This window comes from Lipomyces doorenjongii, assembly GCF_038497915.1.
Source record: "Lipomyces doorenjongii strain NRRL Y-27504 unplaced genomic scaffold V1508scaffold_25, whole genome shotgun sequence".
Lineage (NCBI taxonomy): Eukaryota > Fungi > Ascomycota > Lipomycetes > Lipomycetales > Lipomycetaceae > Lipomyces > Lipomyces doorenjongii.
In genome coordinates, this window is record NW_027118092.1 from 1 (window position 1) to 25,888 (window position 25,888).

A 25,888-nucleotide genomic window follows, 5' to 3' on the forward strand; every position below is an offset into this window, starting at 1 on the left:
ACGGATATGGATATGGATATAGATATTTTACCTGGATATGGATACGGATATGGATATGGAAAAATTGGCCTGGATATTATCCATGCCGATCCCTAGGAGGAGATCATGTGGCTACTGCGCCGCAACATCAGAACGCGTCATTTCAAGTATCGCTTCTTTATCACTAGTCATACCCAAAATTGAAACGTGCGATAAAATCTTGGGATTAACCTTCCGTCATTTTATACAATAAAGTTTTCTGCATTAAACTTTAGTGTGATCGTGGAACCAAGCGATGAGGTGTGATAACTGCATGACAGTGGGGTCAGGTGCTTAGATCGCTGCTTTGAGGCCGTCAAGCGCATAATGTGTTCCCCAGCCGTATGAAAATATAGATGCAGCCTTTCACGCGACGGATCTGCTGGCTTTCCGGCGACATCTAACTCATACTACGTCTATGCCAATGGATACCGATGATTCGAATGCACTTGTCAACCTGCGAAACCTGGCACAGCAGCTCAGGTTAGATAATTTGCCCGAGGATAAGACAGTTCCAATTGTGATGGGTAAGGGGTTATACGTTTCTCTCTGTTAATTCTAACGGTACGTCAAGTTCCAGGATTCTCCGGTTGGGGCACACCACTGTTTGGTGCTATCAATTATTGGGGGGGAATTGAAAATATTCCTAATCTATTGGTGGAGAGGGGATATACCGTGATCGTCACTCCAGTTGGGCCTATATCTTCTAATTGGGAACGCGCCTGTGAGCTGTACAGGCAGCTTACATTTGGAAAGTAAGTTCCCATGTTGTACGTTTGGAAGTCGTCTAACGTCGACAAGATTCAGTTTCTTCAATTTCGAAACTGACGAGCTCAATGAAATCCATGATGTGGATGTTGACTATGGTAACTACTTTAACAACTCCCGCATTAGACCTAGGACTACTACCACAAAAGGCCGGAAACGGGCAGTCCTGTATTCAAAATCACGAGACAAATATCAAAATTGGACGTGGAATGAAGGTAACAAGGTTCACTTCATCTGCCATTCCCAAGGCGGAAATACAGTCCGCTACTTGATTAGCCTCATGAGTCGCGCTGCTGCAGATCTACATCCAGAGTATTTCAATACCGCAGGAAGAGATAAATGGGCTATCTCCGTGACAACTCTGGGGACTCCACACAATGGAACAACGATCATAGATGTCCTTCAGAACTTCTTTGCTGTATGGCTTCATTATATACTTCCGTTTGTTACAACGATGGCGCTAATTAAACAACTACAGGGCTCAACGGACGCCGCAATCAAGCTTCTGGCAAGATTGTTTGCCACTGTATCCTTCCAGGATCCTGAGAAGAGGTTTTATGACCTCCAGCTCGACCATTGGGACATCTGTAGAACGGAGATAAATGGAAAATTGGAAACATTTCAAAAAATGCGCGAACGCTTAGAATCAAGTCAGGGGCCAGTGTCGACCTGGTTGGACTCCAAATCCAATGGGTTCTATGACAATAGCATCGAAGGAGTTAATGATCTCCACATGAAGACAATACCTACTTCAAAGCATGTCTGGTACTTCAGCTTCTCCTTCCACTCTACGATCCCGTTCCCTTCTCGCTGGCCTTCCTGGACCATCGAGGCTATTGATTCCTTCCCCATCCCACTGGTCGATTTCATTCGCAAAGTGCTGTACTCAATTCCATTCGTGAACATTGGTGCTTGGATCATCAGCCGCATTCTGGACTCGTTTGGCAACAAGGTCGGGTGGCCGATTCTCTTGTCCCTCATTAGTGTATGGGATCTCACACAATGGGCAACTCAAAGTGTGGCAAACAGGCTGTTGCGCGAGATTGATTACAATGTCACTCTGCCGCCGCCAGGTAGGTATCTGCCTCGGAAGGACGTCATACCGCCGATGCTGCCTACTGTGTATGCCATGGGTGGTCAGGATCTCACTCCCGCACAAAAAGATATCTTGGGACCAAATCTGGGGGATTGGTATCTGAATGATGGAATAGTGAATACTGAGTCGATGCGCGGTCCCAGAGATTCCATTGTAAGAAATATCAGTGACTTTCAGACGTCCCGTATCAACAGTGATGACGTCCGGGGAATATACTGGCACTTTGGTGTCAACGATCGGATGGATCATGCAGATGAGATCGGCGTTTTTGTCGAGCAAGATACAGTAAGGTTTTCGTTGGTCAAGGACTGTTATCGCAACCGTATACTGATTTGACTAAGGCTCAATCTACGAATGACATGTACGTCAATCTCGCAGAAATTATCTCTCGATTATCGCCTTCTTCTAGTCTTATCTGAAGCTGAAGTCCAGTAGGACATTGTTATCATTACTCCTTCTTTCGCTATTGTTTGTTGCAGGCTTGATCGTCTGTCTCTTACTTTTGCTTGGATTTGTGGTTACTGACTTCTGACCTAATTGTGTAAGTTTTGCTTTCTGCAAGATGTTGGACTCAGTCAGGAAGTCGATATATGTCCGGCGCCGTCTCCGTTTGTATTCCTCGCAAAGCACAATATTATGCAACTATTTTTGCCAGCCGCTATCTCTCTGTCGTGTCGTCATCGTTAATTTATGGACATTCAAGGTTGCGCAGATGGCCACCCTACATTAGACTCACCCTCACAATCTCATGCACGCGGTCACATCTGTGATGTGTGCTTGTCTTTAACTGATAGTACCACCCATACACCACAGCAAATTTGTATTTGACATGTAGCCAGTTATCCCAGTATCGGAGGGCAGATTGAATACTATCTGTTGACCCATGTAGTCATACGCTCCAGACTCCCACCAGAACGTTTAAATACTACGACAATGGAGTGATTGTCCCTGAAACCGCACTGACGAGTACTCATTGGTCAATATCGGTCATATTGTTTTTATAATAGTATTTGCATATTTTCCGACTTATGGACATGACCCGGATTTCTAATCTGCTGATACTAGCGCTTGTGCATCCGTGGTGCATACTTCAACCACCGCCAGCAGCAAACGGACTACGTTTTCTGAGCGTCTCACCAAAGCGCCATAACAGCAGCGGTCCTGGGATGCCCAAACCAAGTGCAGCGAACGCGATTACGCTGTTACCCCACCCGTAACCGAGCGCTTTGTACATCGTAGGAGCGAAGAGCGGGAACCCAAACGCAGCCAGACTCCGGAGGACCGTTGCAGCGGCAATAGCACTTGCGGCAAATCGCGTGTACGCATCGACAAGATAAGTCTGGATACATTGGAAGGCGACAATTGTGCCCATGGCGAAGAAGCAGATTCCGACATTCGGGAGGATCCAGTGTGTGTGCGCCTCGGCAGTCCAGCCATACCAGAAGAGGCCAACTGGAACAAGGATGCTTCCCGGCACCATGAGCGGGATGCGATATTCAGGTTTTTCTCGGCCCTTGTTACGAGTTCTAAGACGGCGGAAGATACGATCATTGATCTGCGCGCTTAACTGCGCGCCGATGAAGAAACCTAGACCGAGGGCAATGTAATTGAGGGAGCTGATGCCAAGTTTTTCGTGATAGCTATTGATCCAGAGCGTCGGAAAGGTCGACAGGACAAGGTACATCAAGCCGTAGACGTAGGCCATGTAGATGGAAAGCACTTGAACAATGGGTTGAGTACCTAAAAGGCGAAAAGGGCGAACGACGGAGCTTGTTAGCTTAGCCGACAGAGTATGTGATGGATGTTGGTATTCTGTGTAAAGGTTGGGGTTTCCTGTTTGCTTCTTCAGTCTTTCGCATTTATTGTACAGGAGCTTCGGAGCGTAGGTTTCGCGAAGAAAGAAAATACCTGGTCAAAAAGTTGAGACTAGCGTCCAGAAACATTGACCATCGCTTTAACGCACCAGAGACTTGAATAGCAGCATCAGCAATTGACGTGGCATAGAATACCCATCGCCAAGTCGTGTTCTCGGCAATAAAACCGCCTGCGATAGGTCTTCCATCTGTAAGTAGGGACAATGCAATGTAAAATTGAAAAACATACCCGACAGCAGGACCAAGAAGAGGCGCGAGAGAATAAACGGCCACTGACTTTCCACGCTCGTCAGCTCGCCATGTATCTCCCAACACTCCACCGCCGATAACCAAAGGAGCACTACCTCCTATCCCGCTGAAGAAACGAAAAACTAGAAGTTGTCCTTTATTTTGTGCAAAACCACAGGCAAGATTAAACACCAGATAAAAAAGATTGGCCAATTGAAGTACCGGTATTCTACCGTATATCTCGCTCATAGGTCCCAGGAATAGTGGTCCTACTGCGTAAGCGAGAACGAAGATTGACAGGACGAGCTGTGATTCGACATCGCTCGTAATATGAAGGTCGCTAGCCATTGTTGCTAAAGCAGGTGCAACCATCGATGAAGAGACTGGCGAGATGAAAGTGAACGAAGAGACAACAAATGTTGCCATCCACTTTCTTTTGGTGGACCAGTTCTTCGGATTTTCTGGGTCGTCCTCACCATCCCATGTCACCTATTGCCGTTAGTCTTTCGTAATAATGTAATGCAGTCAAACCGTACAAGATTCGAATCCTTAATTGACCTTGTTCGGTTCCTTTCCACAGACACCGTTGCGCCCACATCCCCCGTATCTAGTATACCGCCATTGGCTTCAACCACTTCCTCCGCACGTTCATCCTCGGCCTGTCTAGTTTTGTCAGACAAGCTAGAATCGTCGGAGTCAGGTGTGTCCTCTTTGGTTTCCTTCTCATTAGACTCAGGCAGAACATTGACGGAATGATTAAACAAGTGGTGACCTAGAGTGATAATATCAACGGCGTCACTGACACTGGATATTGACTGTCTTGATTCTGACCGATGTAATTGCTGTGAGCCAATCTTCTCAGGCTCAAACATAGTAAGATGCAACACTGATGAACAACGAATTGTCCTTGGTATCTGCAGCGAGAGTACTTCGAGATTGACTGGCCAAATATGTATATACACCGTTCAGAGGCTCCGTGCGTCTATCCTTCAAGAAGAAGCAGTAAGATGAAAGGAAAGTTGAGATGTAATAGATTATGAAGAGATTCGACCTGAGGGGATACCTATAGTACTTGAAGGTTCTCTAGTTGTAATGATAGGATAGTAAAATAGGAGTCTATCTGGAGACGACGACGCCGGCATTGCCGACAGGGTGCCATCAAGGCCGCCACAATTAAATACTTCACCGGAGCCAGAGAAATGTTCGCATAGATACTATCGGCCAGTATCATTCGTATTTTCGTAGCGTCGTTATTGCAAACCGAAACCCTGCAAAGCATCGGCGCTGAAATCTAAAAGCGGTCAAGCCATACATCGGTCCTTCGGCGTTTCGCCTAAGAGAAAAAAAGAAGGCAACATATCAAGCGAAGTGCAGCCTTTGATGAACACGAGCCAGAGGACGGCTAAATTATGAGCACCTGATTGTGAAAGAGCGCCGCATAACCCCGACTTCGGCGACTTCCGATATGCGGTGTTAAGACCAGACTGTAAGTTCTTCTCCGATATCTTTCTTCGTTCTCACGTTCTCGTCCTCGGCCCTCCGCTCTCTGTTATCCGTGGCTAGTCCAAACATCTACGGAACGTGCATTTGTACGACAAGTTCTATCTAGTTCTTGCTTCAATTTTGCACGGTACGCCTCAAACTCTGCATCGATTCTCGCAGTCTAGCGATAGGTAAATACCCTAACCCGTGTGCGCCCAAGTAATACCTTTGTAGATAAGGGCAAGGGTATTTACGCGTCGAGGGCGAGGCACTGGAGAACCAGTTTTTGAGACTGATTTCCCACCTTGGAAGTGACATCATGGGGGAGATAATCTCGGGGCCCGAAGCAGCAAAACGGATGGAGACGAGCTGTTTTCACGATTCAGTATTTCTTGTATGAGGAACGTGTCAACCCCGTATAATCCGCGGTTGGAATGACGACAATATCTTAATACGAAGATAGCTGTACATAACAAATGTGTAAGATATAAAGTTCAAGATTAGAAAAAGAAAGTCTTGCTAAAGTAGGAAATGTCAGTCGTGAAAAAAACACTAATAATATGTTGCAGTCGTGTAGACAGCACGTCAACGAAGTCGATCATCATATGGTGCATTTAGATTTGTCACGACAAAAGTACCATCATTCCACAATAAATCATATCCACGCCACCACATTGAATTTGTATAGCCGCAAATGTATATCAAACTTTTACTAATATATTTTCATATATTTTCCATAATCTGTCGACGTGATATTGCTGTACATTCGAAAATTACAAGGTTAGTCGGCTGGTACTACTTGGTGGGGTACCTGGGTTCTTAACTATAAGCACGGACAACCTATGGCCGCGAGGTACTCAAATCTAATTTAAATACGGTTCGCCTTATTAAGTAGCTATACCGTATTGGAACTTAACGGCTCCATCGATTCTGCCCTGGACTACACCTGGTAGCCAATGGTGCGTCATTTTTGCAAAATGCGTAAGATAAGAATATCAGCGTATATTTGGATTATTGTCATTAAGGTAATAGTTGTGCCAACTTGGATTAGTATTGGTTGTTGTGATTGTTCTTGCTGCTTGTCAGTATCATTATTATGGCAGTCAAGGTATTGGTTTCTGTTACCATATTTGCCTATATATCCCCAAAAACAGAGGAGAGAAGAACCACTTATATACAAGGGGGTTTGCCCCTGAACGCAACGAAAAGAACCAAAATAAACTTCCACCAAAATAACCACTAAGCGTCTACTAAATATCCACGTGTACGTAACAGTTTCTGTATTCACACAATCCACCCGTGGAAACGTCGACATCCCTAACCACACACGGTGCTCCCGAAGTGCAAGTCGCGACGGTGACTATTTCCGCGGGAGTTCCGATCTGTTTGCTTCACTTGACCAGCTACCACCCCCTGGGCCGAATACATGAGCCTGAAGATCAATCTGGGAAGTCTATTGAGTCCAAGGTATTAAGTAATGGAAGCCTGGTAGGGTTCTGAACCTTATATACTTTGGCGACGTGCTGAGAATGCCCGTCTAGCTAAATGCCATCTGACGCGTCGCATATCGAGAGGTTGCCCTTGACCATGGTCATCAAAACAGTGGTTTTCGACGGCGTTCCACCTTACAGCTCCAAGTCTCACCGCCCCACAAAACCACGCCATCCCGCATCTTTGTTGGCCTTCAATCGCGAATTCGATGTTGCAATAAACTATTAATTAAGTTGTCTTGCTTTGCAGTCTATATGGTGCCCTATTTTTGATACTCAATTGCTTCATCCTACACGACAGTCTGTTGTCGAAGGATACGTCTAATATCTACGAAAATTATAGGACTAGTGATCTTCTAGTTCGCAGCCAGAAATGTACAAGATCTCTCGCAGAAAATGATGTATGTTGTCTTCTTTATTACTTTATGCGATCTTTGAAGTTTGTTTGGATATCCGCCTTGCTGGATAAGGCTTCTTTTGTCACCTGTCCTGTGTATGTTGCTGTCGCTATTCTCGACCTTGACTCGCAAGTCACTTGTTTGTTCCATATGTTGTCGTGAGCGATAACAATCCACTTTGTTGCAAAACCAATATCCACTTTGCTAGTAACTTGGCTGGCCGCCTACTCTACTGACAATGTTGTATGTTGGCCTGACAGATTTGCATCCTAAGCGCTAACCAATGCATCGCTAACATATTCGCGCGAGTGGGTGATGCACCGAAAAGGGTGAATCATGCTCTCCATTTTCTGAACGATCACACGGTTCTGGGTTCAGGGTTTAGAGTTTGGTGCATGCAGTGCAACTTTATCGCTCATATAAGAATCTGTAAAGTTGTCGATAATATTAGCGCAACAGCAAGGATATATATAACAGTTACAACATAAATAGCAATACCATGCTTGTAGTGTCTATTACATCATAGTTTGACAAATCGGTTACAGCATCATAATTTACAACCGAAACTAGTCATCGTCTCCATCATACCTTCTCTCTGTTGAACGCCTTTAAGATACCAATGAAATCAATGTATCTCAGATATGAAATCATTATATCTGTCTTGTGCGGTCATCTCTATGGCATGCATAAGACTACGGACATATCGATCTGCGTCAAAATAAACATCATTATCTGGATTCACAACCACTTAAAAAATCGCTTATTTTAAGTCCAATTGTCGTACGTGGACGCTCATGTGCCTGCCCATCTCTAATCAGCCACTAAAATAGCATTACCGTGAGCAGACAAGTAACATGGTCACACAGAATTGCTACTCACGCTCCTGACAGGAATTCTTCATGCCGACGCGCCAAACTTCAATGAAAGCGTGACTCAATTTCCCAAACCATATGTTGATTGCGATATTCAACGGGACCGTAGAAGCTTGTTCTAAGTTCCTTTGCCTGGCTTTGCCGATATGTGGTTTCATTCTTCCCATCTCTAGATCCACGCCTTCGACATCCTCCTCATATGCAGTATGAGGATTTTTGAAACTTGGTGATTCCTTAAAGTATATCAATACCAAAGCATTTGCATTCATACCTTTCATCCACATGTCCTTGTCACGAAGGAGTCTACCATATTGCTTAGAGTGTCTGGTCTCAATGGCAACCCGCAGGACGAATCCAGCATCGTCATCGTCATAGAAGAATGAGCCATCAGGCTCCTTCGAACTTTTAGTGTACTTGCCGTGACTACTCTTCACGGTGGTAGATCCACCTTCCACAATCCTGTCGCGTCCTTAGGCCCAGTGATGTGCGAGATATTCAAGAAGACTCACACCGATCTCAAATTTGAACTTAGAAGCTGCAAGTTCATGGAGAGCTCTTTGGGTAGTAACGACAGTCGCTACCTGCTCTAAGCTATTGTATGACAAGCTTGGATACCTACACCATCAAACTGTCAGCTGCACTCTGGAGACGGGAAACGACCTAATACCTCTGATACTCGCGAATGTCCATCACGTCCTTAAATTTAGACCAGCGTTCTGCAATTTCAAGTACGTAGAATAAGTCAAGTGAACATCTATTCGCTGTTCTGGAGTATTGTTCTTCAACAGGTGAAGTGCCTCGGCATAGTTCGATATTTCATTCTTGTCCGTCCATAGAGGAGTATCTGGAGGCACAACCCCTGGTGTCGTTTTCGATTTCTCATCCGATGTAGTCAATTCACGCGGCCATGAAATACTCTCCACGGCTGGTGATCTCGCACGTGCGAGAGATTTGTGAACAGCACCCAGCCGTTTCCCAAAATATTATAGATGCTAGCGGAATGTAGTCAATAAAATAAACTGACAGCATGCCAAGGTGACAAGACATTCTAGTAGGGGCTGTCGTGGTAGGATGCGTCATTGGGCTAGGGGTTTAATCGTGGAGGCGCATGTGATTTTGGACATCCGCAACCCCTGCTAATTGTTACCATTTTAAATTGTTCCCAGATTCACACGATTGCGTTTGCGTTGGTTTCGGGACCATCCTGATTCTCGCAGGGTGTGCGCATTGGGACACTCATATTTGGACTCTCTGACTTCGTTGATCCGTTGGTAGGCCATAGCGAAACCGTAGTGGGCCACAAGAGAATTACTGGCAACTTTGAAATACGTGGTGGCTAGAACCGAGAACTGTGCGACTAATACTTTGTAGAAGCGTATTACGCCGTCCAACTGGACCGTTTGGAAGCTAAGCGCCGTGGCAACCAGATCCTCCCAGAGCTGTTGACTCTGGTCTTTGAAAATACCAAAAGATTGCGTGTAAGGTTGCCGGAAGTGTCCACAGCGCAGCATCGAAATTTCGTTGTGCGATAATGATGGTGCCAAAAACGCCCAAAACCCCTAAGCCTGAAGGCTCTGGAGCCCAACACCTGAAAATTCTACCCTAGCCCATCCAGGATGGTCGAGGGCGACATGTCCCCAAGTAATACCGTACATCATAACTATTAAAAGCTACACCCCCTGGGTTACTGCTACGCCCTTTCCTTTTTAGGCAATATATTTGATCACGTGATCGGATCCTTGTCAAGCTGCGCAAGGAACGCTTTGCATGAACACAATCCCTTGAGCTCCTTTCGTTTGATATATGCTCGGAGATTATGCTCAAATTCTCGGAACTTAACTTGTCATTGTCCATGGGACTGCCTGACAACAACAGAAAACAGCCAATTCGTTTTACGGGTGCCGTTAGATGCATGCAGCTGACACTGTCTGAACTACGTTTAAGATTATCCAACAGGAGATTCGTAGCCCGCGAATACGTCTCGTATCAATTCTTTGTCCTAATTCTCGTTACCAGCCCCATAAAACAGCTGCATCCAGTCATAGTCACACTCAATGTCACCCAACGACGTCCAATCAATACCAAGTTCGTCGTACTTTAACTGACTGCCCCAGGGTCCAGACCCCGACCATGCGAAGGAACCAGGTGTTGCACCATTAATTCCAAATTCAATGGTGCTGCAAAAACTACTGCTATTCTGGTCTTGCATATTAGACAGAGAAGTTTGTGGTGATAAGGATGTCGTCTGCCGTCGTCTGGGCACATATCCAATTCTGACTTTCCCGAACCATGGGATGATGACTGCGTATTCTTCGGGTCCGACATACATGCCGTGATGTACCTGGTAGATATAATCCAAAAGAGTTGCCGCTTGTTGCGCGACGCTGCATTCAACGGCTCCCGCCAATTGGCGAAAGGTTTGGGCTAGATGTGTGACGATGTTCCAGTCATCAGCGTCTCTGGCAGTGTTACGCGAACTGGGTGGTGTAAGAAGGTGGATAGTGATGATAAGCGCAGCGCTGAAGACAATAAAGTCCATCAAGTCACATATTACCAGGGCTGATTTGCTGCTGTTTCGAAGTACTTCATATGTAGAGACCAGATTACGGCATGCCTCGATTGTTATTTTACGGCTCGTTTGTTGGTTCGGGTCATCGAAAGTCTTCAGCATGTTTGGTAGATGTAGTGTCTTCTGTAACTTGAAGAAGTACATCTTGCATACTTGTCGATAATAAAGCGCATCAAAAGACATAGAGTCAGCGGGAATAACGGCCCACCACTCATTGGGGAATAGAGTTGCGCAATTCTGAATGTCAGTCTCAATTTCTTCGATGGGGGCCGAGGCCGAGGCCGCGGCCTGGGCCTCCGTCAGACCCTGGTTGAGGTCACTGATTTTTGAGACAATGGAATTGATGGAGTGCATGATTCTTGCGACAACAGGCTGATTGGGTTCCAGACTGTAATGAATATGAGGGACAGAATATGGCACGCCAAGGATTGAAGAAAGCTGTCGATCTAGCTGCCAGGCTTGTGACCATAGTGACTGCTGACATGGTTCAAGGCATTGATTCGGGCGGTGTATTCCGAGAAGTAAAGCACAGTTAATTGCGCTCCTTACAGTGGCCCATGCTCGTCGAGGCTTTCCCATGTTGATACAAAGCTTTGTGTAGAGAAGCAAACATTCCAATCGATCCATACTGGCTACTGACTCTCCGACATTTGCCAAAATGGCTTCTGCCCCAGTCATGTAGGCGTCGAAAAGAGTTTGTGGAAGTGCCGGAAGAAAGTTCTTGCGCTGCTTTATAGCGTCCGCTGAAAGCTGTTGCACGCACAGAGCCAACCACAGAATGCCCTTCACGATTCTGAGCGGCTGTCGTGATTCGAATGAATTGAGAATAAAGTCTTTCACCATTGCAGCCCGGCCATAGGACTGACCCTCGTTATGGCCCGGAGGTTCAGTAGGCCATATGAACCAAAATTCCATGGTAGATTCGAGGATTAACAGCAGATCGTCTATCCGAGGCACGAGGGCTTTCAGTGCTGCTATGTATTCGTTGCTCGGTGGATGTCGTATACCAATGTTGCCGCTCGTCGTACTTCTATCTAACCGAACATCCAACGTCTGGTTAACGAGGTTTAGAAGAGGAGCCTGTTCGAGGTTCTCGTCATTACTTGAAGGGGTGTGACAAGTGACCGAAGCGGGTGTATTCATAAGTTGGCCAATAGTCGCTGCTGTGGATTCATCTGATGCTGGATCTGTATGCAGTATTCTTATCGCTCTACACGAATCCATATCGCCCCTAGTAGTCAAAGACTCGACCTGCTCTCTGTCTCGATTTAATAACTGACGCACAATATCCTCTAGACCTAGCAACCTTTGTTGGATGTCTTCCTGACTTTCGGGACTACCGGCATTGTCGGGAGTAGTCCCCCGTTGTTGAGCTCTGCATGGCGTGTCGTGGGCAATACATTCCTGGCATATCGCGCCTTGAGTAGGAAATATGCAACGGACTTTGCGCCTGCGACATTCTGCGCAGCTGCGCGTTCCGAGGCGCATTCGTGAAGTTCGGCGGCTTTTACTTGACATTCTGTATCAACCTCAGTGATTCTTCAAATTTACCGAGGTTCGTATCTGAACAATTATTATTTGTTTCAGGAATCAGGTGAAAAGAAGTCCGTCAGACAGAAGGTGAGCAGTCATCCAACTTACGTGAGAGAAGAAGGCCGAGGACGAGCTCGGACGGTGCGGAAGAGAATGCCCGAGATGGGTCCGAACTAGTCCGGGTTGGTAATCGTGCGAGCTCGGATGGTTTACTTCACCTTGATTACTCATTCACACCCTCAAGGGTATATAAATATGACCTGTTTTCTAGGGAATGAGTGCATCATCAGCATTGCACTCTACAGCGAATCATCTCATCAATCGAAAAAGTTTTCCAGATTCACGATCAAGATTCTAATCTAACCTAACCCTACCAACATAATACTACAAGGATCATGGCCCAACACGCTGAGCTTTCTGCTATCCTCGAAAACTTCGAGAAGAACGCACCTGAGCCAGTGCTTTCAGTTATTACCAAGGCGAGAAATGATTTCATAGAATCGTTCGACCCCAAAGCTGCCATCCAAGTTGGGGAGACTCTCCCTAAATGGATGGACACGATCCATCCATTTAAAGTGCCCGTGGAATGGATGGAGGGACAGAATTATAGGGTTCGGGTTTTAGATGCAGGGGCAGCCCCTGGGCCGCGGCTACGGCTTCAGACCGCGTAATTCTTGTGCTTTGCGAGTCAACATTCCTACCATAAGACAGCAATATGACTGAACATGACAAGTCTAACAGCCAGACGACCAAAAATGCGCGTTATCTGAGATGGAATTCAGGATGTCTGTACGAGAAGAAACGTTGGTCGAGTCGAATTTAAAATCTGGGACTATAGATTATGCATATTTAGACGTTCTCATAACCATATGTACGGTATGGATATGCAGTTATGGGCTTCTATTTTCCACCAACACCTTCCTTTACAAACATTCACGCTCTATCTCATGTAATATAAATAACCAAAATAAATGCAAACAATCTATAAGTTACTCCACGGTTGCTGAATCTCCTGAATACCCTCCTCCGACAGCACCGTTGCATCATCCGCGTCCGAGACCTCGACATCACTGACATTCACATCTCCTGGTTTGTTCGCCTTGTTGAGCTCAAGAATTAAACTATTCTCGTCTTGCATTTCTCGGGGAATGAAGATGGCCGATTGCCATGCATATGGAACAGTGTTGTACAGTTCATCGATTTGCTCAAGCGAGAGACCTTTTGTTTCATAAACCCAAACGTAGACGAAGATAGCACCGAGCAAACTGCAAGATCCCTACGCCATTATAAATTAGCATTTACATGCCGAATAGAGAACGCGGAAATACCGACCCAGATGAAAAATACATTGCTTCCCAAGTTTGCATTTCCTGGGCCAGAGTCCACTAGGTATGGTGTGGCCAGCGCGATTACGAAGTTCCAGCTGTAGTCACATCCCAGAGACAGTGCAATAGACTTTGCCCGCGTTCGAAGCGGAAAAACCTCTCCAACAATGACACTAAAATGATTAACCCGCGTCGATACGGAAATCCTCTATCACCACTTACAGAGATGGAGGACCGACACCAGCTGACTCAATAGCGATATAGAGAATACTGAAGCTGACCAAGATCCTTCTTGCCAAGTCCGAACCTGCAGCAACCAAACCAACGATAGCAATTATGTACTGCGTGATCCATGACCCGATATAACCAATAATCAGAAACGACCTCCGCCCCAGACGCTCAATCAGGTAGAGTGCCGGAATAGTCATACTAAAACTGACAAGATTGGTGGCCATCGATATGACAAACGAGTTTGTAATGCCAGCTTGTTGGAAAAAGTCTGTGCCAAAGTACTTAATAAAGTTGACCCCGACCAGCTGACTGAATGCCATCACAGTCATGCCAAGGATAAGACGGTATAGCTGTTTGTTTTCACGTTTGAAGCAGTCTCTGACCGAAACGTCCCCAATTGAATGCTCGACCTCCAGACTAGCTTCAATCTCGTCCAACTCAGAAGTAACAAGAGCATCGTCTTCGTCCCGATGGCGAATACGCGCAAGTGCTTGACGTGCTTTGTCTCGCTTACCGTATTTCATGAAGTACCGAGGAGACTCCGGGAGGAACGCGAACCCGGCTATGAGTATGACAGCCCATACAAATTGGATATAGATTGGAATTAGGTATGCCGAATTCCCATCTCGGTCCTTCGTAGAGTTGTTGACAATGGCAGCAAGTAGAACACCAAAAGTTTTCGCGGTATGGTAGCCCGCAGTGATTGTACCTCTGATATGCTTCGGAGCGATTTCGGCTTGGTATAAAGGGCCTATTGATGAAATAGCGCCTGTTCCGAAACCCACGATAAAGCGGCCTTAGAGTGGTGTTAGCAAGGATAGAAGGTCGCCCAATTGTCGAATGAAGTACCTCCTGCGAAGAGCGCGGCATTGGCTGCCGCGACTTGCATGGCGACGCCGGTCATAAAGATTATGCATCCAAAGATGAGGCCCCTAAATTTGAAATGAGGTTATCCGATACATGACTGAACTTCGCCAGTGTACCTACAGTCGACGTCCCCTGACATCGGCTAAATATCCTGTGGAGAAGGCACCACAGAACAAGCCAGCAGATAGGACTGATACAAACAGCGACTTCTTGCTGGATGGCAAATACCATGTTCCGTCAGGTTGCTGAGTGCCGTAGGTCTGCTTGAAAGGCTCCATAGCCAAAACACCGGCAATAAGGCCTGTATCAAAACCGTATAGGATGCCACCAATTGCCGTGAAAGCACCAATGATTATGGATGGCAGCAACGAGCCTTTTTGGAATCCGCGGATCATAGTTGGTGTAAAGGAACGATATAGAGACGGAGTGGTGAATTCTAGATGGCGCTTCAAAGTGACACAAATCTCGAATCAAATTTTATCAAAACATGAGAGGATAATTGACCGAATTGCAAATGTCATAAAAATGACTTTGATAGCGTTATGGGGATAGACGTTATCAACGACTGCGGGGCTCTGACATAAAAAGTCTTAATCATGTTATCGATGGACGCCCTATGTGCGGCTCTGACATTTGCGCGACCAACTTATCCCCTTTATTAATCACTGACGAAGACTGTAGAAAATGCCGGTAGCAGCCAGATCATCGCAGTAATATTTTTCTTTAGATATTTAGGATATGAAGGCTATCTGGCCGTATCGCTATCCCAGCCAGACAACGGAAATTGCCGAAAAATAATGTCAAGAACTGGGCTAGGGTCTGAATCGGAGCTCGACTCTCCCGGGCGCCGGTTTGTTCCGATAGTGTCGAGTAATAATCGCTAAGGAACTGCCGGGACAACACACAAGATACGCTAGACGAGTTGTTTGCAGCCCGGCTAGCCTGCACCTGGAGATATTTAAAGTTATGAAGTGGTCGCTCCGATATCTTCGGTTACCCTTAACCGGAGTCAATATTGCCATGATATACTGGAAAAAAGATTGGACTGAACATATTCATAAAGCGCCAATACCAATAGCAGCATCTTCTACCTGTACATATACGAAGGCAAGAATGCACGCAGCTAAGATGTGGTAGTGCCGATTCGGTCAAGCTGCTGTGTCGTTAGCATCCAAAGCACTCTCACAGCCTCTCATGTCTGTCATAGTCTTTTGACTAAGCCGTGCTCACGACGACTCTCGGAGGATATAATTACCTTGATATCACAGTCTTGTCCGGAAAGGGATAGACTCTGATGGACCGCCACCTGGTATGCTACATGCTTCCTCTTCCAGGCAGAACTTATTTTATTCGTTGTCGCATGTTCTGTTTTGCGGGAGACCATTGGATATCAATTGAATGCCATCGGCAATTGGAATTATCAAAAATCTCGCTTATGCAGCTACCAAATGTCCAATACAGTAGCAGCAAATGTATTTGAATACGTTGGGGTGCATCGAGCTCTTACTGGCTGTCAGCGACAAAATGCGCGTGATGTCCTGGATACCATGGTTTGCCGTGGCGATGTAAGCACCTCAATCCATGACGGTGACGAACCAACTATATAGTTGTCGATATGCACTGGGCGCCGGAACAATCATTGCCATTGTAAAGCCTCGCCAGCGATTCGCCGGCGACAACTGACCTGACCACATTACTGGAATCAATCGACCTTACATACCTGCAGGATATGTATGTTATGCCAGAAAGGCTCATGAACAATATTTGCATGAAGTTTGACTCGGGGGTCGACATGAACTTCCAACTGAACCTGGTACGACAAACACATGAACTTACTTTGTAGCGCTAATCCTCGGAGTGAACCGAGCGAAGGAGAAAATTGACCGAAATGACATATGCACACTATTGGGATATTTAGGAACTCTACTCGGTTGGACATTACAATGACTTGTGTTATCTTTACACTCCGGACACATGTCCCTCATGATGTATACTGATGTAGTTGATCGAGGTCACCATCATCCAGCTTTGATCAATGATTAATGTTATGAAATAATATTCTACATATGGCTGTATGGTCGATCGCTATTCACTTTATTTTGGATAAATTGGAGCTATTAAGAGATGCTACAATGTACAGTGTAGTCATAATGTGGTTTAATAACAGAGTCGAAATATCTCTGCCCAAAAACTAAGTACGCCATCTAAACGAGTACTCTGTCAAAGCTTTATGTGCGAAGATTCACTAAATTGAAAACATTTATCATCAAAACTTGCCAGCCTTAATTGAAAACAGAAGAGCGCTTAATATTGCTCTTGCATTTCAATATCGAGTTCGTCAGAGTACGAACTGGTCTTTCTGTAGATGGGGACGTTGTTGCCTAATGCAAATTTTCCCTTCTCGCAGTCATATAACCTTTCGCAGTTTGCTTTAATCCCTGCTCCAGTGACGTGTTCGGTACATACCCTAACACCGCTGTCGCAGAACTATTGTCAAACCACCTTTGAGCAAGACCATCGCCCAAGTTCTTGACAGTAAGGGGCGGTTCCTTCCGGACAATCCTCGCAGCCTTTTCAGATATCCACGTGAGAAACAACGCCACTGGCGCTGGTATGGTAATACCCTTAACTTCTTGTGCCTGCTCGCTGGAACCGCTTGCATCAAAGGCAGCCCATACCATTGTGATGAAGGTTCTAAACGGCATTGGCTCGACATTCGTGATGAAAAAAGGCTTTCCAGCAGCAGATAATGAATTGGATGCTTCGGTTGGGGAAATACTCAGAAGGTTTTCTGCGGCGAGAACGTGTGCAAGTGCAAGGTTGGGAGCGTAAGTGAAATCGTATAGATTTTTTCCTGGGCCGATATGGACATTGCGAGGAGCGGAGAGCATTAGGGGGATGAGGTTGTTGTCGTTGGCGCTGAACACGGCGTGGGTGCGGATGGCAGTAGTGGGAAGCATGGCAGTAGATGATGAGAGGATGAAAGACTCTGCGAGTGCCTAGAGAGTTGTTTGTCAGCGCTGTAGCGATCTTTATCTCTAATACGCACACTCAGAGAACACATGCAAAGGTTGATATATAGAAGCTTAAATCAACATCTGGATGACATGAAAAGTTCTACATTGCGATCAAAATATTGTTCCGAAAGCGATGTGGGTGAATATATACGCCACAAGTAAGGGAAAAGTGCCAGTAAAGGTTATCAACAGACAAGGAGATAACAGTACCTTGGATTTCGCGTAAGGATCATCGAACACCTTAGGTATCGCCATTGACTCATTCACCCCGGCCAAGTCCTGCCAGCTATCGCCTTTCACAACATCCGAGCTGCTCGTGAAAACCAATGCCTTTACAGTTCCAACCGCCGTCGCAGCAGCCAAGACATTCCTCGTGCCTTGGACATTAACGGTAATATAATCGTTTTCTGTGTCCATATGAAGGCGTTTAGCAATCTGGGGAATCAACCCAGCAGTGTGGAACACAACTAGAGGCTTTACAGCCTTGAAGGTCTCTTTCACGATAGCCTCATCTGTGATATTGCCGGCGTAGTAAGTCACTTTCTCGATGTAGCGCGCATCGCTAGCTATGGGCTTCTCGAGGTCTAGGACAGCGATGGTCGCCGTTGGGTATTGGTCTTGGAGGTGCTTGACAACGGCGATTCCGACTTGGCCACAGCCGCCGGTGACGATGATTGACGTGCCATCGAGGACCATAATGAATAAATGCCGGTGTTATGGCTATTGGTGTGGGAAAATATGCCAGCTTTAATGGACTACTGGTTTACAATCGCTGCGGTCATTGCGCTGTGCAAGGCCGTTGGCTTGCTGCGCCAATTCGATATTACCTTATCAAGTGGCTTGGCGTGGGAGTGTGGCTGTGCCGGCTGCATGGTCTTTGCTCTGCCGCACAGGCGTTGAGCGTACGCTTGCTGATCCGTACGACGATTGTTCCTGAGTATAAAAAGTCTCCGCCCACCTATACCACGAGAAAACAAGTCTCCGCCCGGCAGCTTGCAGCTCAGCACTGACTTGCAACGGCCTCGAATACTCTATACTATTATGTTCAGTCTCGAATTTTTCGCGACTGCAATAGCCGTCACTGGTGGCTGCCTGATCCTCCAGCATATTCTCTTGTCGGCGACGCAGGATGAGCCACCTCTGGTCAAAGGTCCAATTCCTTTTTTGGGCTCCGCGCTCGCATTTATAAGGAATCCGCAAAACTTGTTAGTTGGCCTTCAAGAGAAATACGGGCGGGTCTTTACCATCTACATGGCAGGTGACCGGGTTACCGTTCTCACAGACACAACCTTCGGCATTCCACAAGCATTCAGCAAGAGAAGCCTCTCGTTCTTACACTTTCAAATATCGTTTTCTCAAATAATCTTTGGCTTCACAAAGTCCTTTGCCATGAATTTGGAACTTCAAAGGAAACTCTTGCACAAAATCAGCAGTGTACTGGGCTCCAAGCCATTGTCCGCAGATATTACTGAGACTTTAAAAACGACTTATCTCAGTCTCATTGACGATAGCTCACGATACGCAAGATGCGAAGGGGAAGTCGTTGATTTATATGATTTTTGTCGACGTAACATGTTTTACGCCTCTGCGCGTGCCTTGTTCGGTCCTGAATTCTCAGTCGATAAGATTTACCGTCCATTCGTCCTCTTCGAAGAACACTTTCCCAAGTTTGCTAGAGGATATCCTCGATTTTTAAACAGGGAAGGCTACAGAGCCCAAAAGGAAGTGTTGGACGAATTAGGATCGTTTTTCATGGATTCTTGTCGCGTAGCGAAGGCGTCCCTCCTTGTACGGTCCTTGTCTGACATATGCATGGGCAGCAGCAACAACTCTTCTGCTGATATTGCCGGGTTTTTCTTTTCGATTTTAGTTGGATCAAAATCGAACTCAGTTCCTGGTGCGTTCTGGGTGTTGTCGAACATAGTCGCGGATGCCGAACTCAAGGCTGAAATCGAAGCGATTATTGCGAAACACTATGATGCTGAGACGGGCGAATTTGACTGGACTGCATTGTTACAGGATCCATTGATTACCTCGTGTTTTAAAGAAACGATGCGACTGCACGGGAACATAATGCCAGGACGCAAAGTGATGGAAGATATGACACTTAAAGTTGCAAGCCGGTCGAAAGACGATGCCAGAGATGTACTGTTCCGTAAGGGGAGTTCCATTGTGATGCCGGCGAACGTTATACATTGGAATCCAGATGTGTATCCTGACCCAATGAAATGGATTGGTAAACGATTTCTGGAGGAGAGTCAAGGCGTTTTGATACAAGGTGGAAGTACAGCGCGTGCTTATATACCTTGGGGTGGCGGTGCCGATATGGTATGTCTTCCGGGTTTCTGACAGACTGTCTACTGACGAATGTTGCAAGTGCCCAGGACGACATCTCGCACTTTTGGAGGCCGTAATACAGTTAGTGTACACATTAGTCCGCTTCGACATTGAACCAATCGAACTCTTACCCGCACCTTTATTAGAGGGTCGATATATTACCGGCATGTTCAAACCTAAAAAAAGCTATCGCGTTAAATTTACGAGGCGGAAGATGCCGTTGGTGCCAGTTTCCGCGTGATGTTGACGAAATGTCGACGGAATAGCTTATTTAGTCGTTTAATTGGAATTAGTAGGGCCATCTATCTTTGTTGAACTATATTTCCTCAGATCACTTTGTCACACAGTGGCTTGTCAATGGATAACTTCACATCTCTGCCTGTGAATGTACAGAATCAATTGATCAGTATTCTGCACGAAACATATTGAGTTCTCAATGCTAGCAGATATCTGCTTCTAGGTTTAAGACACTTCATACACAGATGATGGCATTACTCCAAGTATGCGTCGATTGCTTGGACTAATCGTAGCGCAACTCCATCTCATGCATCCCCAACGCACCACACACACAATGATCCAGCACGCCAAGGAACGAGAGATGACCTGCTGATCCATAGGTCAAGCTATGGGCCAATTGCGGTACAGGTTGTATCTAATTCCTGCTTGAGATTCTCCCGACTCTTTACAATCGAAAGGTGGTGCGCTCTTGGGCGGCAATTCAAAGCTTAGTAGATCGCTGAATATTCATTGAAATATTGAGACCCAATTGCCGAAAATGGTTCCGATTCCGCGACAATTAATGCAAGATATTCTCTTCTAGTCTCTCTTCAACTGAGCGAACAGGTTGCTTAGAAACGATGTAATATCGCTTGAAGCTCTAGGAATAGGCAATGGAATTGGAGCACCAGGCTTGTATATCTTGTGCTGCGATGAGAGATGTGTATTCAAATTTCCTGACGACCCTTGCAGAACTGAATCTAGATGCCCAGGAACAGTGAGTCCGCATAATGAGCCGATCAGGACGACTCGTTTTAGTTGCCTTGCGGACAAATGGGTTTCGAGCTCCTAGTTCCACGTAGAGTTTGCTTTATAGCCCGACTCAATAGTCATCCGTATGTAGATCACAAGGATAGTTGCATTTCGCCAAGGCCAAGGCAATTGCAGCGCGATCTTCATGAATGACTTCAGTCGTGCGTGGGAAAGAATGATTCAAATATAAATGATGAAACATCAAGCTCGATTCTGCAGCATCAGGCGGCACTATCATCGTGGCCACCAAGACTATTCTAAAGATAACGACGAGTACCTTGGGCTGACAGTTAATCACGAGCTCGCATATACTCCTGGCCTGTCTGAAAGGCCATGCATGCCTCTAGGATCGATACTTGGAGCAAATTTGTACACCAAGAGACGAAGCCGACGAGGTCGATTCTACAGATGAGGTGTTTGACATCGCGATCAAATTGACTGGTATCTGCTCTTTTGTCTTGCCTTGACGCTGCTAGTCATGCTAACTCTTCCACAAGTGATCTTAATGTCATTCCAGACGCAGCTGCTTCTACCTCGCAAGAAGATGAATCTGGAAAAGACCTATTACTCTCATGATGCCCTTTCACAGTCTCCGACGCACCAGCTGGCGAATGTAGAGCAATCGAAGTCAACGGAGGCCAATTCCAACTCTATAATTGATATTATTAGTTTCTCTGCTCAAAGTTTAATTTATGATTTATAAAATAATTATTCTTAAATAAAAATTTTATTAATCTTCAATGAGGATAGAGAATTAAGTATATGAATAAAATGGATCTAATAATAAAACTGTCACAGCAATCAAGGTTTGGTTGCTTGACGGTGTTCGTGTCAGGGAGTGGGGTATCTGTGTTCATGCATGTCTACGCTGACAGGACTTAGAAGCCTCGCCCTACGGAATATTTTGGACAGTATAAATATGTAACGCATATGTAACGCCGATATCACGGAGAAAACGTTGACCGTAGTCCTGAAGAAGACAAACGTAATCTTAAGATATTATCAAAACGTAATCCTAAGATATTATCATTGCTTGGTGTGTTCCAGAGACCTATTTTCAGCCGAAGTGATTAAACCCCACATTAGATTCGCGCTACTGCGGCTTCGGAAGTCTACCGGTAATGAGTTCAACTTCACCAATTCTACGCATTTCGAACAACACAAGAAAAATCCATCCATTTACATATGGCCCTCTGTTGCGAGTTGTGGATGTAGATCTCAGCGCTGGCTTTCTTACTGCTCGACTACCAAACGAATGTTCAGTCCCGAGTTCATTGTGACTGTTGTGGCTATCGTCCTTGGTGGCCTAATCTTGCAACACCTTCTCCTGTCGGCAACAAAAGATGAGCCACCATTTGTCAAGGGCCCACTTCCATTTCTCGGTTCCGCACTCTCATTTGCGAGGGATCCACATTCCCTCCTACATGGTCTCCAAAAGAAATACGGGAAGGTCTTTACACTCTATCTCGCCGGCGAACGAATGACCTTCCTTTCGGATCCGATCTTCGGCAACCGGCAAGCATGGAATAACAATACCTCCGTCTCACTCGCGCTCTTCCAACAGTACATCGCGCAAACGCTCTTCGGCTTCACAAAGTCCGTCGGGGCCGATCTCGAATTTCAGGACAAACTAGCGAAAAAGGTAATCGCGGTCCTTAGCTCAAAGCCTTTGCTCGCGGATATCACTGGGACTTTAAGAGCGGCGTATCTCAGTCTGGTCGACGACAACTCGCAATACGCGAATTGTGATGAGGAAATTATTGACTTGTATGAGTATTGTCGACATAATGTGTACTATAGCTCAGCAAGGGCTCTGTTCGGACCAGAGTTTCCATTCGATGATATTTATCAGCCGTATATCCGTTTCGAAGACGACATCACGAAGTTCGTCAAGCGGTACCCCCGATTTTTGAACAGAGGAGGCTATAATGCGCGGCAGAAAGTTTTGGAGGCATTAGGTTCTTTTTTGGCCGACCCTTCTAAAGTAGCGCAATCATCAGTCCTTGTACGCTCGTTGTACGACATCTTCCTGGCCAGCGCCTACAAATCTCCTGCTGATCTCGCGGGATATTACTTCGCGATAGTCTTTGCTTCAAAATCGAACTCTGTTCCGGCCGCGTTCTGGGTATTGGCGAATATAGTCGCAGATGCTGAACTCAAGACCGAAGTCGAGGGAATAATTGCAAAACATTATGATCCTGAGTCGGACGAGTTTGAGTGGACTGCGCTGTTGGAAGATCCGTTGATTACATCGTGTTTTAAAGAAACTCTCAGGCTCAACGCGAATGTCTTATCAGGACGCAGAGTAATGCACGATTTCACAGTTAGAGTCGCGAACCAGTCTGAAGACGACGCGAAAGATGTAAGGCTACGCGCCGGGAGCACGGTCATGATGCCGCTGAACATGTTACATTGGAATGCGGACATATATCCCGACCCTATGAAATGGAACGGCAAACGATTTTTAGAGGAGAATAAAGGCGTTTTGATCCGTAATGCGGATAAATGGCGTGCTTACGCACCATGGGGAGGCGGTGCCCATATTGTATGTCTTCTGTTCTTTCATTTTCTCAATTTCTGCTAAGCAAATTGGACAGTGTCCTGGACGATATCTCGCAGTTTATGAAGTTGTTATACAATTAGTATATACACTAGCATACTTTGACGTAGAACCGATCGAAGACCTGCCAGCGCCGATTATAGGTGATCGATACGGTGGAGGGGTGTTGAAACCTGAAAGGGGCTATCGTGTTAAATTTACGAGACGCAAAACGCCGTTGATGTCTAGTGCCTGAATAAGTATGAGGCAGAGTTAGTTCACACTTCATTCTCAGAAAGGTATTCTTAGAGGACTATTTGACATAACAGTGCCTGATACTGTGCACTTGCGTACGGCATGACATCGAAGACTTCCATGTTCGTTTGTGCCAATTTGACTCTTACATGAACGCTGGTTTCTTGCTTCACAACTGCACCGGGAGAAGTTGGTATTGAAAATATTATATCCTCGACAGTAAACATTCCAAGCTTCCAGTGTAACAGTCGGTCCTGAAATTATATTTTGTCCATCTGGTAATGCTGCATGTTGGAAACACAGTGTCCCGTCGATACCGCCTAGAAGGTACATCCGAGGACCCTTCTTACCTGGCCTCACAAAGTCGAGAGTTCTTTGATGAGCGATAGTCGACCGATCCCATTGCTCTACAGCTACAGGGGTATAAAGCCTAAGTGGGTACACCTATGAACACCATTATCCTGATGAAGCCGAGCCCCGGGCGAGTTTTTCCCGAGGTGGTAGCCTCGTAAGTGTACGCCCCCTGCCACGGCGATAAAATATAATCCTGCCTCATGCCTGCGTGATTCGCAAATACTCGACGAGTCAAGCTCTTCGCTTGGTTGCCGGTCTGAAAAGATTGCGCATGCTAATCTGGATGAAGCCGCTAAAGGCAGCACTGCAACTACCATAGTGCACCACACCGTAGAATCCCGAAATATGGAGTATTATTAGAGTTAGATCAGGGTATAGCGGTCCATCGTGGGGGGTTGCGTCCGGAATTATTAGACCATTGCCTGAACGCCAAGTCAGCTGAACACTACAAAAAAAGGGTCCTGTTATCCAAGCAGCCCAGCAACTTTGTGTTGAACAATGCCACATGACATATATTGATAAGACTGCTATCCCAGCAAAGCAACTACGGATCCTGCCACCTGCTAATACAATCACAAGCTACTTCGCAATATGCCCAACACAGCTAATATAATAGAGATGAATCGCATTCTATATGAATCCTTTGCCATTCCCAAGGGTTGTTGCTGGAATTGCAACGAAGAGCAAGCGTGCTTCGGTCGCATGGAAACTTAGCTCAATACAATGAAGTCGGCAAACCGTTCCACTGCAGTCGCTTCGACAGGAATCAGAAGACTCTGCAAATAGCGACCTAAGTCTAAGCGAACATCACTATCCGGGATGTCCGCAGCAGCCCATGCAGCTTCCGACATAAAGTCGCCTACTTTAAGTCCAATTGTTGTAGGGAGATGGACCTTGCGGCGCCCATTTTCAATCAGCACCTACAGTCGCACGGATGTGAGCAGGACAGGCGTCATAAGTCACCAAGAAGACCTTACTCACCGTTCTGGAAGGGCGCTTCCTGTCGGCTCGCCAGATTTCAATGAATGCCTCCTCCAACTTCCCGAACCACCTGTGATTGCGGTATTCCATTGGACCATACGCACCTTGCTCCAAGTTCCTTAGCCCCGCTTTAGCCACGGTTTGTCCCATTCTTGCCAATTCCATGTTGACGTCGTCGATATCGTCATACGCAATCTCAGGATTTTTAAACCGAGGGGATTCCCTAAGGCACAACAATATTACAACTTTCGCATTGCGACCTTTAATCCACATATCCTTGTCACGACGAAGGCCAGGGTGTTCCTCGCTAAATCCGACTTCAATCGCCACACGCAGGAGAGGCCCTTTGTCGTGATCCCCATACATGAATGAACCATCGGGATCTTTCGAGCTCTTGGAATATTTGCCATAAGTACTCCTTCAGGTGGTAGTCCCGCTGTCGGTAATTCTGGCTGTTTCGTCAGGCTTGTGAATCGATAGATATTCCCGGGCGGATGAGATGATTTCATGTCTGAGCTCCGCAGCTGCACCTTCATGAAGATCTCTTTGGATAGTCACCACGGTCGCTATCTGCTCAAGACTATTGTATGACAAGCGTGGATACCTGCAATCTCCAATAGTCAAC

The 25,888-nt window shown here is 46.1% G+C and overlaps 11 protein-coding genes across 11 annotated transcripts; 4 read left to right on the top strand and 7 right to left on the bottom strand.

The window, feature by feature from the left end:
- The first annotated feature begins 122 nt into the window (after positions 1-122).
- On the top strand, positions 123-2,589 carry V1508DRAFT_417498 (Alpha/Beta hydrolase protein). Its single transcript, XM_066940357.1, has 5 exons — positions 123-545; positions 593-773; positions 820-1,204; positions 1,265-2,167; positions 2,224-2,589. Exons 1-5 carry the CDS (start codon positions 437-439, stop codon positions 2,299-2,301), a joined length of 1,656 nt encoding a protein of 551 aa, XP_066795711.1. The 5' UTR covers positions 123-436; the 3' UTR covers positions 2,302-2,589.
- Positions 2,590-2,841: 252 nt separating this feature from the next.
- On the bottom strand, positions 2,842-4,951 carry V1508DRAFT_128335 (major facilitator superfamily domain-containing protein). Its single transcript, XM_066935946.1, has 4 exons — positions 4,521-4,951; positions 3,986-4,473; positions 3,846-3,937; positions 2,842-3,790 (listed from the first exon to the last, which is right to left on the bottom strand). The coding sequence occupies exons 1-4, from the start codon at positions 4,854-4,856 to the stop codon at positions 2,973-2,975; spliced, it is 1,734 nt and encodes a 577-aa protein (XP_066795712.1). The 5' UTR covers positions 4,857-4,951; the 3' UTR covers positions 2,842-2,972.
- A 1,043-nt stretch (positions 4,952-5,994) lies between these two features.
- V1508DRAFT_417507 (uncharacterized protein) lies at positions 5,995-6,924 on the bottom strand. The gene has a single exon (XM_066940358.1). The coding sequence runs from the start codon at positions 6,779-6,781 to the stop codon at positions 6,431-6,433; it is 351 nt and encodes a 116-aa protein (XP_066795713.1). The 5' UTR covers positions 6,782-6,924; the 3' UTR covers positions 5,995-6,430.
- Positions 6,925-8,164: 1,240 nt separating this feature from the next.
- Positions 8,165-8,773, bottom strand: V1508DRAFT_432626 (uncharacterized protein; the record flags this gene model as incomplete). Its single annotated transcript, XM_066941956.1, has 3 exons — positions 8,165-8,175; positions 8,234-8,685; positions 8,736-8,773. 3 exons carry the CDS (start codon positions 8,771-8,773, stop codon positions 8,165-8,167), a joined length of 501 nt encoding a protein of 166 aa, XP_066795714.1.
- A 1,177-nt stretch (positions 8,774-9,950) lies between these two features.
- V1508DRAFT_128484 (uncharacterized protein) lies at positions 9,951-12,745 on the bottom strand. The gene is made up of 3 exons (XM_066935947.1): positions 12,437-12,745; positions 12,102-12,358; positions 9,951-12,053 (listed from the first exon to the last, which is right to left on the bottom strand). The coding sequence occupies exons 2-3, from the start codon at positions 12,311-12,313 to the stop codon at positions 10,226-10,228; spliced, it is 2,040 nt and encodes a 679-aa protein (XP_066795715.1). The 5' UTR covers positions 12,314-12,358; positions 12,437-12,745; the 3' UTR covers positions 9,951-10,225.
- Positions 12,724-12,999, top strand: V1508DRAFT_397514 (uncharacterized protein; the record flags this gene model as incomplete). Its single annotated transcript, XM_066938152.1, has 1 exon — positions 12,724-12,999. The coding sequence occupies one exon, from the start codon at positions 12,724-12,726 to the stop codon at positions 12,997-12,999; it is 276 nt and encodes a 91-aa protein (XP_066795716.1).
- A 203-nt stretch (positions 13,000-13,202) lies between these two features.
- V1508DRAFT_439473 (general substrate transporter) lies at positions 13,203-15,350 on the bottom strand. The gene is made up of 5 exons (XM_066942218.1): positions 14,872-15,350; positions 14,734-14,816; positions 13,876-14,680; positions 13,661-13,826; positions 13,203-13,604 (listed from the first exon to the last, which is right to left on the bottom strand). The coding sequence occupies exons 1-5, from the start codon at positions 15,144-15,146 to the stop codon at positions 13,311-13,313; spliced, it is 1,623 nt and encodes a 540-aa protein (XP_066795717.1). The 5' UTR covers positions 15,147-15,350; the 3' UTR covers positions 13,203-13,310.
- Positions 15,351-16,819: 1,469 nt separating this feature from the next.
- On the bottom strand, positions 16,820-18,558 carry V1508DRAFT_417524 (uncharacterized protein). The gene is made up of 2 exons (XM_066940359.1): positions 17,979-18,558; positions 16,820-17,750 (listed from the first exon to the last, which is right to left on the bottom strand). The coding sequence occupies exons 1-2, from the start codon at positions 18,462-18,464 to the stop codon at positions 17,133-17,135; spliced, it is 1,104 nt and encodes a 367-aa protein (XP_066795718.1). The 5' UTR covers positions 18,465-18,558; the 3' UTR covers positions 16,820-17,132.
- A 131-nt stretch (positions 18,559-18,689) lies between these two features.
- On the top strand, positions 18,690-20,494 carry V1508DRAFT_128690 (cytochrome P450). The gene is made up of 2 exons (XM_066935948.1): positions 18,690-20,096; positions 20,146-20,494. The coding sequence occupies exons 1-2, from the start codon at positions 18,810-18,812 to the stop codon at positions 20,344-20,346; spliced, it is 1,488 nt and encodes a 495-aa protein (XP_066795719.1). The 5' UTR covers positions 18,690-18,809; the 3' UTR covers positions 20,347-20,494.
- Positions 20,495-22,389: 1,895 nt separating this feature from the next.
- Positions 22,390-23,929, top strand: V1508DRAFT_404357 (cytochrome P450; the record flags this gene model as incomplete). Its single annotated transcript, XM_066938619.1, has 2 exons — positions 22,390-23,679; positions 23,732-23,929. 2 exons carry the CDS (start codon positions 22,390-22,392, stop codon positions 23,927-23,929), a joined length of 1,488 nt encoding a protein of 495 aa, XP_066795720.1.
- Positions 23,930-24,890: 961 nt separating this feature from the next.
- V1508DRAFT_128720 (uncharacterized protein) lies at positions 24,891-25,789 on the bottom strand. Its single transcript, XM_066935949.1, has 2 exons — positions 25,264-25,789; positions 24,891-25,202 (listed from the first exon to the last, which is right to left on the bottom strand). Exons 1-2 carry the CDS (start codon positions 25,627-25,629, stop codon positions 24,993-24,995), a joined length of 576 nt encoding a protein of 191 aa, XP_066795721.1. The 5' UTR covers positions 25,630-25,789; the 3' UTR covers positions 24,891-24,992.
- Positions 25,790-25,888: the final 99 nt, after the last annotated feature.

Excerpts from the sequence above, each read along its gene's own strand:
- V1508DRAFT_417498 (XM_066940357.1), top strand. The coding sequence starts at position 437 with ATGCCAATGGATACCGATGATTCGAATGCACTTGTCAACCTGCGAAAC. Across the intron at positions 774-819 it reads AGGCAGCTTACATTTGGAAA|ATTCAGTTTCTTCAATTTCG; the intron begins GTAAGTTCCCAT and ends AACGTCGACAAG. Across the intron at positions 2,168-2,223 it reads TTTTTGTCGAGCAAGATACA|GCTCAATCTACGAATGACAT; the intron begins GTAAGGTTTTCG and ends GATTTGACTAAG.
- V1508DRAFT_128335 (XM_066935946.1), bottom strand. The coding sequence starts at position 4,856 with ATGTTTGAGCCTGAGAAGATTGGCTCACAGCAATTACATCGGTCAGAA. Across the intron at positions 4,474-4,520 it reads CAATTAAGGATTCGAATCTT|GTGACATGGGATGGTGAGGA; the intron begins GTACGGTTTGAC and ends TAACGGCAATAG. Across the intron at positions 3,938-3,985 it reads CTTCTTGGTCCTGCTGTCGG|ACCTATCGCAGGCGGTTTTA; the intron begins GTATGTTTTTCA and ends TACAGATGGAAG.
- V1508DRAFT_417507 (XM_066940358.1), bottom strand. The coding sequence starts at position 6,781 with ATGTCGACGTTTCCACGGGTGGATTGTGTGAATACAGAAACTGTTACG.
- V1508DRAFT_128484 (XM_066935947.1), bottom strand. The coding sequence starts at position 12,313 with ATGTCAAGTAAAAGCCGCCGAACTTCACGAATGCGCCTCGGAACGCGC. Across the intron at positions 12,054-12,101 it reads CAGGAAGACATCCAACAAAG|AGAGCAGGTCGAGTCTTTGA; the intron begins GTTGCTAGGTCT and ends AAATCGAGACAG.
- V1508DRAFT_439473 (XM_066942218.1), bottom strand. The coding sequence starts at position 15,146 with ATGATCCGCGGATTCCAAAAAGGCTCGTTGCTGCCATCCATAATCATT. Across the intron at positions 14,817-14,871 it reads GATGTCAGGGGACGTCGACT|GGGCCTCATCTTTGGATGCA; the intron begins GTAGGTACACTG and ends TTTCAAATTTAG. Across the intron at positions 13,827-13,875 it reads GGTGTCGGTCCTCCATCTCT|TGTCATTGTTGGAGAGGTTT; the intron begins GTAAGTGGTGAT and ends TAATCATTTTAG.
- V1508DRAFT_417524 (XM_066940359.1), bottom strand. The coding sequence starts at position 18,464 with ATGGTCCTCGATGGCACGTCAATCATCGTCACCGGCGGCTGTGGCCAA. Across the intron at positions 17,751-17,978 it reads ATCCTTACGCGAAATCCAAG|GCACTCGCAGAGTCTTTCAT; the intron begins GTACTGTTATCT and ends ACAACTCTCTAG.
- V1508DRAFT_128690 (XM_066935948.1), top strand. The coding sequence starts at position 18,810 with ATGTTCAGTCTCGAATTTTTCGCGACTGCAATAGCCGTCACTGGTGGC. Across the intron at positions 20,097-20,145 it reads GGGGTGGCGGTGCCGATATG|TGCCCAGGACGACATCTCGC; the intron begins GTATGTCTTCCG and ends GAATGTTGCAAG.
- V1508DRAFT_128720 (XM_066935949.1), bottom strand. The coding sequence starts at position 25,629 with ATGTATGGGGATCACGACAAAGGGCCTCTCCTGCGTGTGGCGATTGAA. Across the intron at positions 25,203-25,263 it reads GGAAGCGCCCTTCCAGAACG|GTGCTGATTGAAAATGGGCG; the intron begins GTGAGTAAGGTC and ends GTGCGACTGTAG.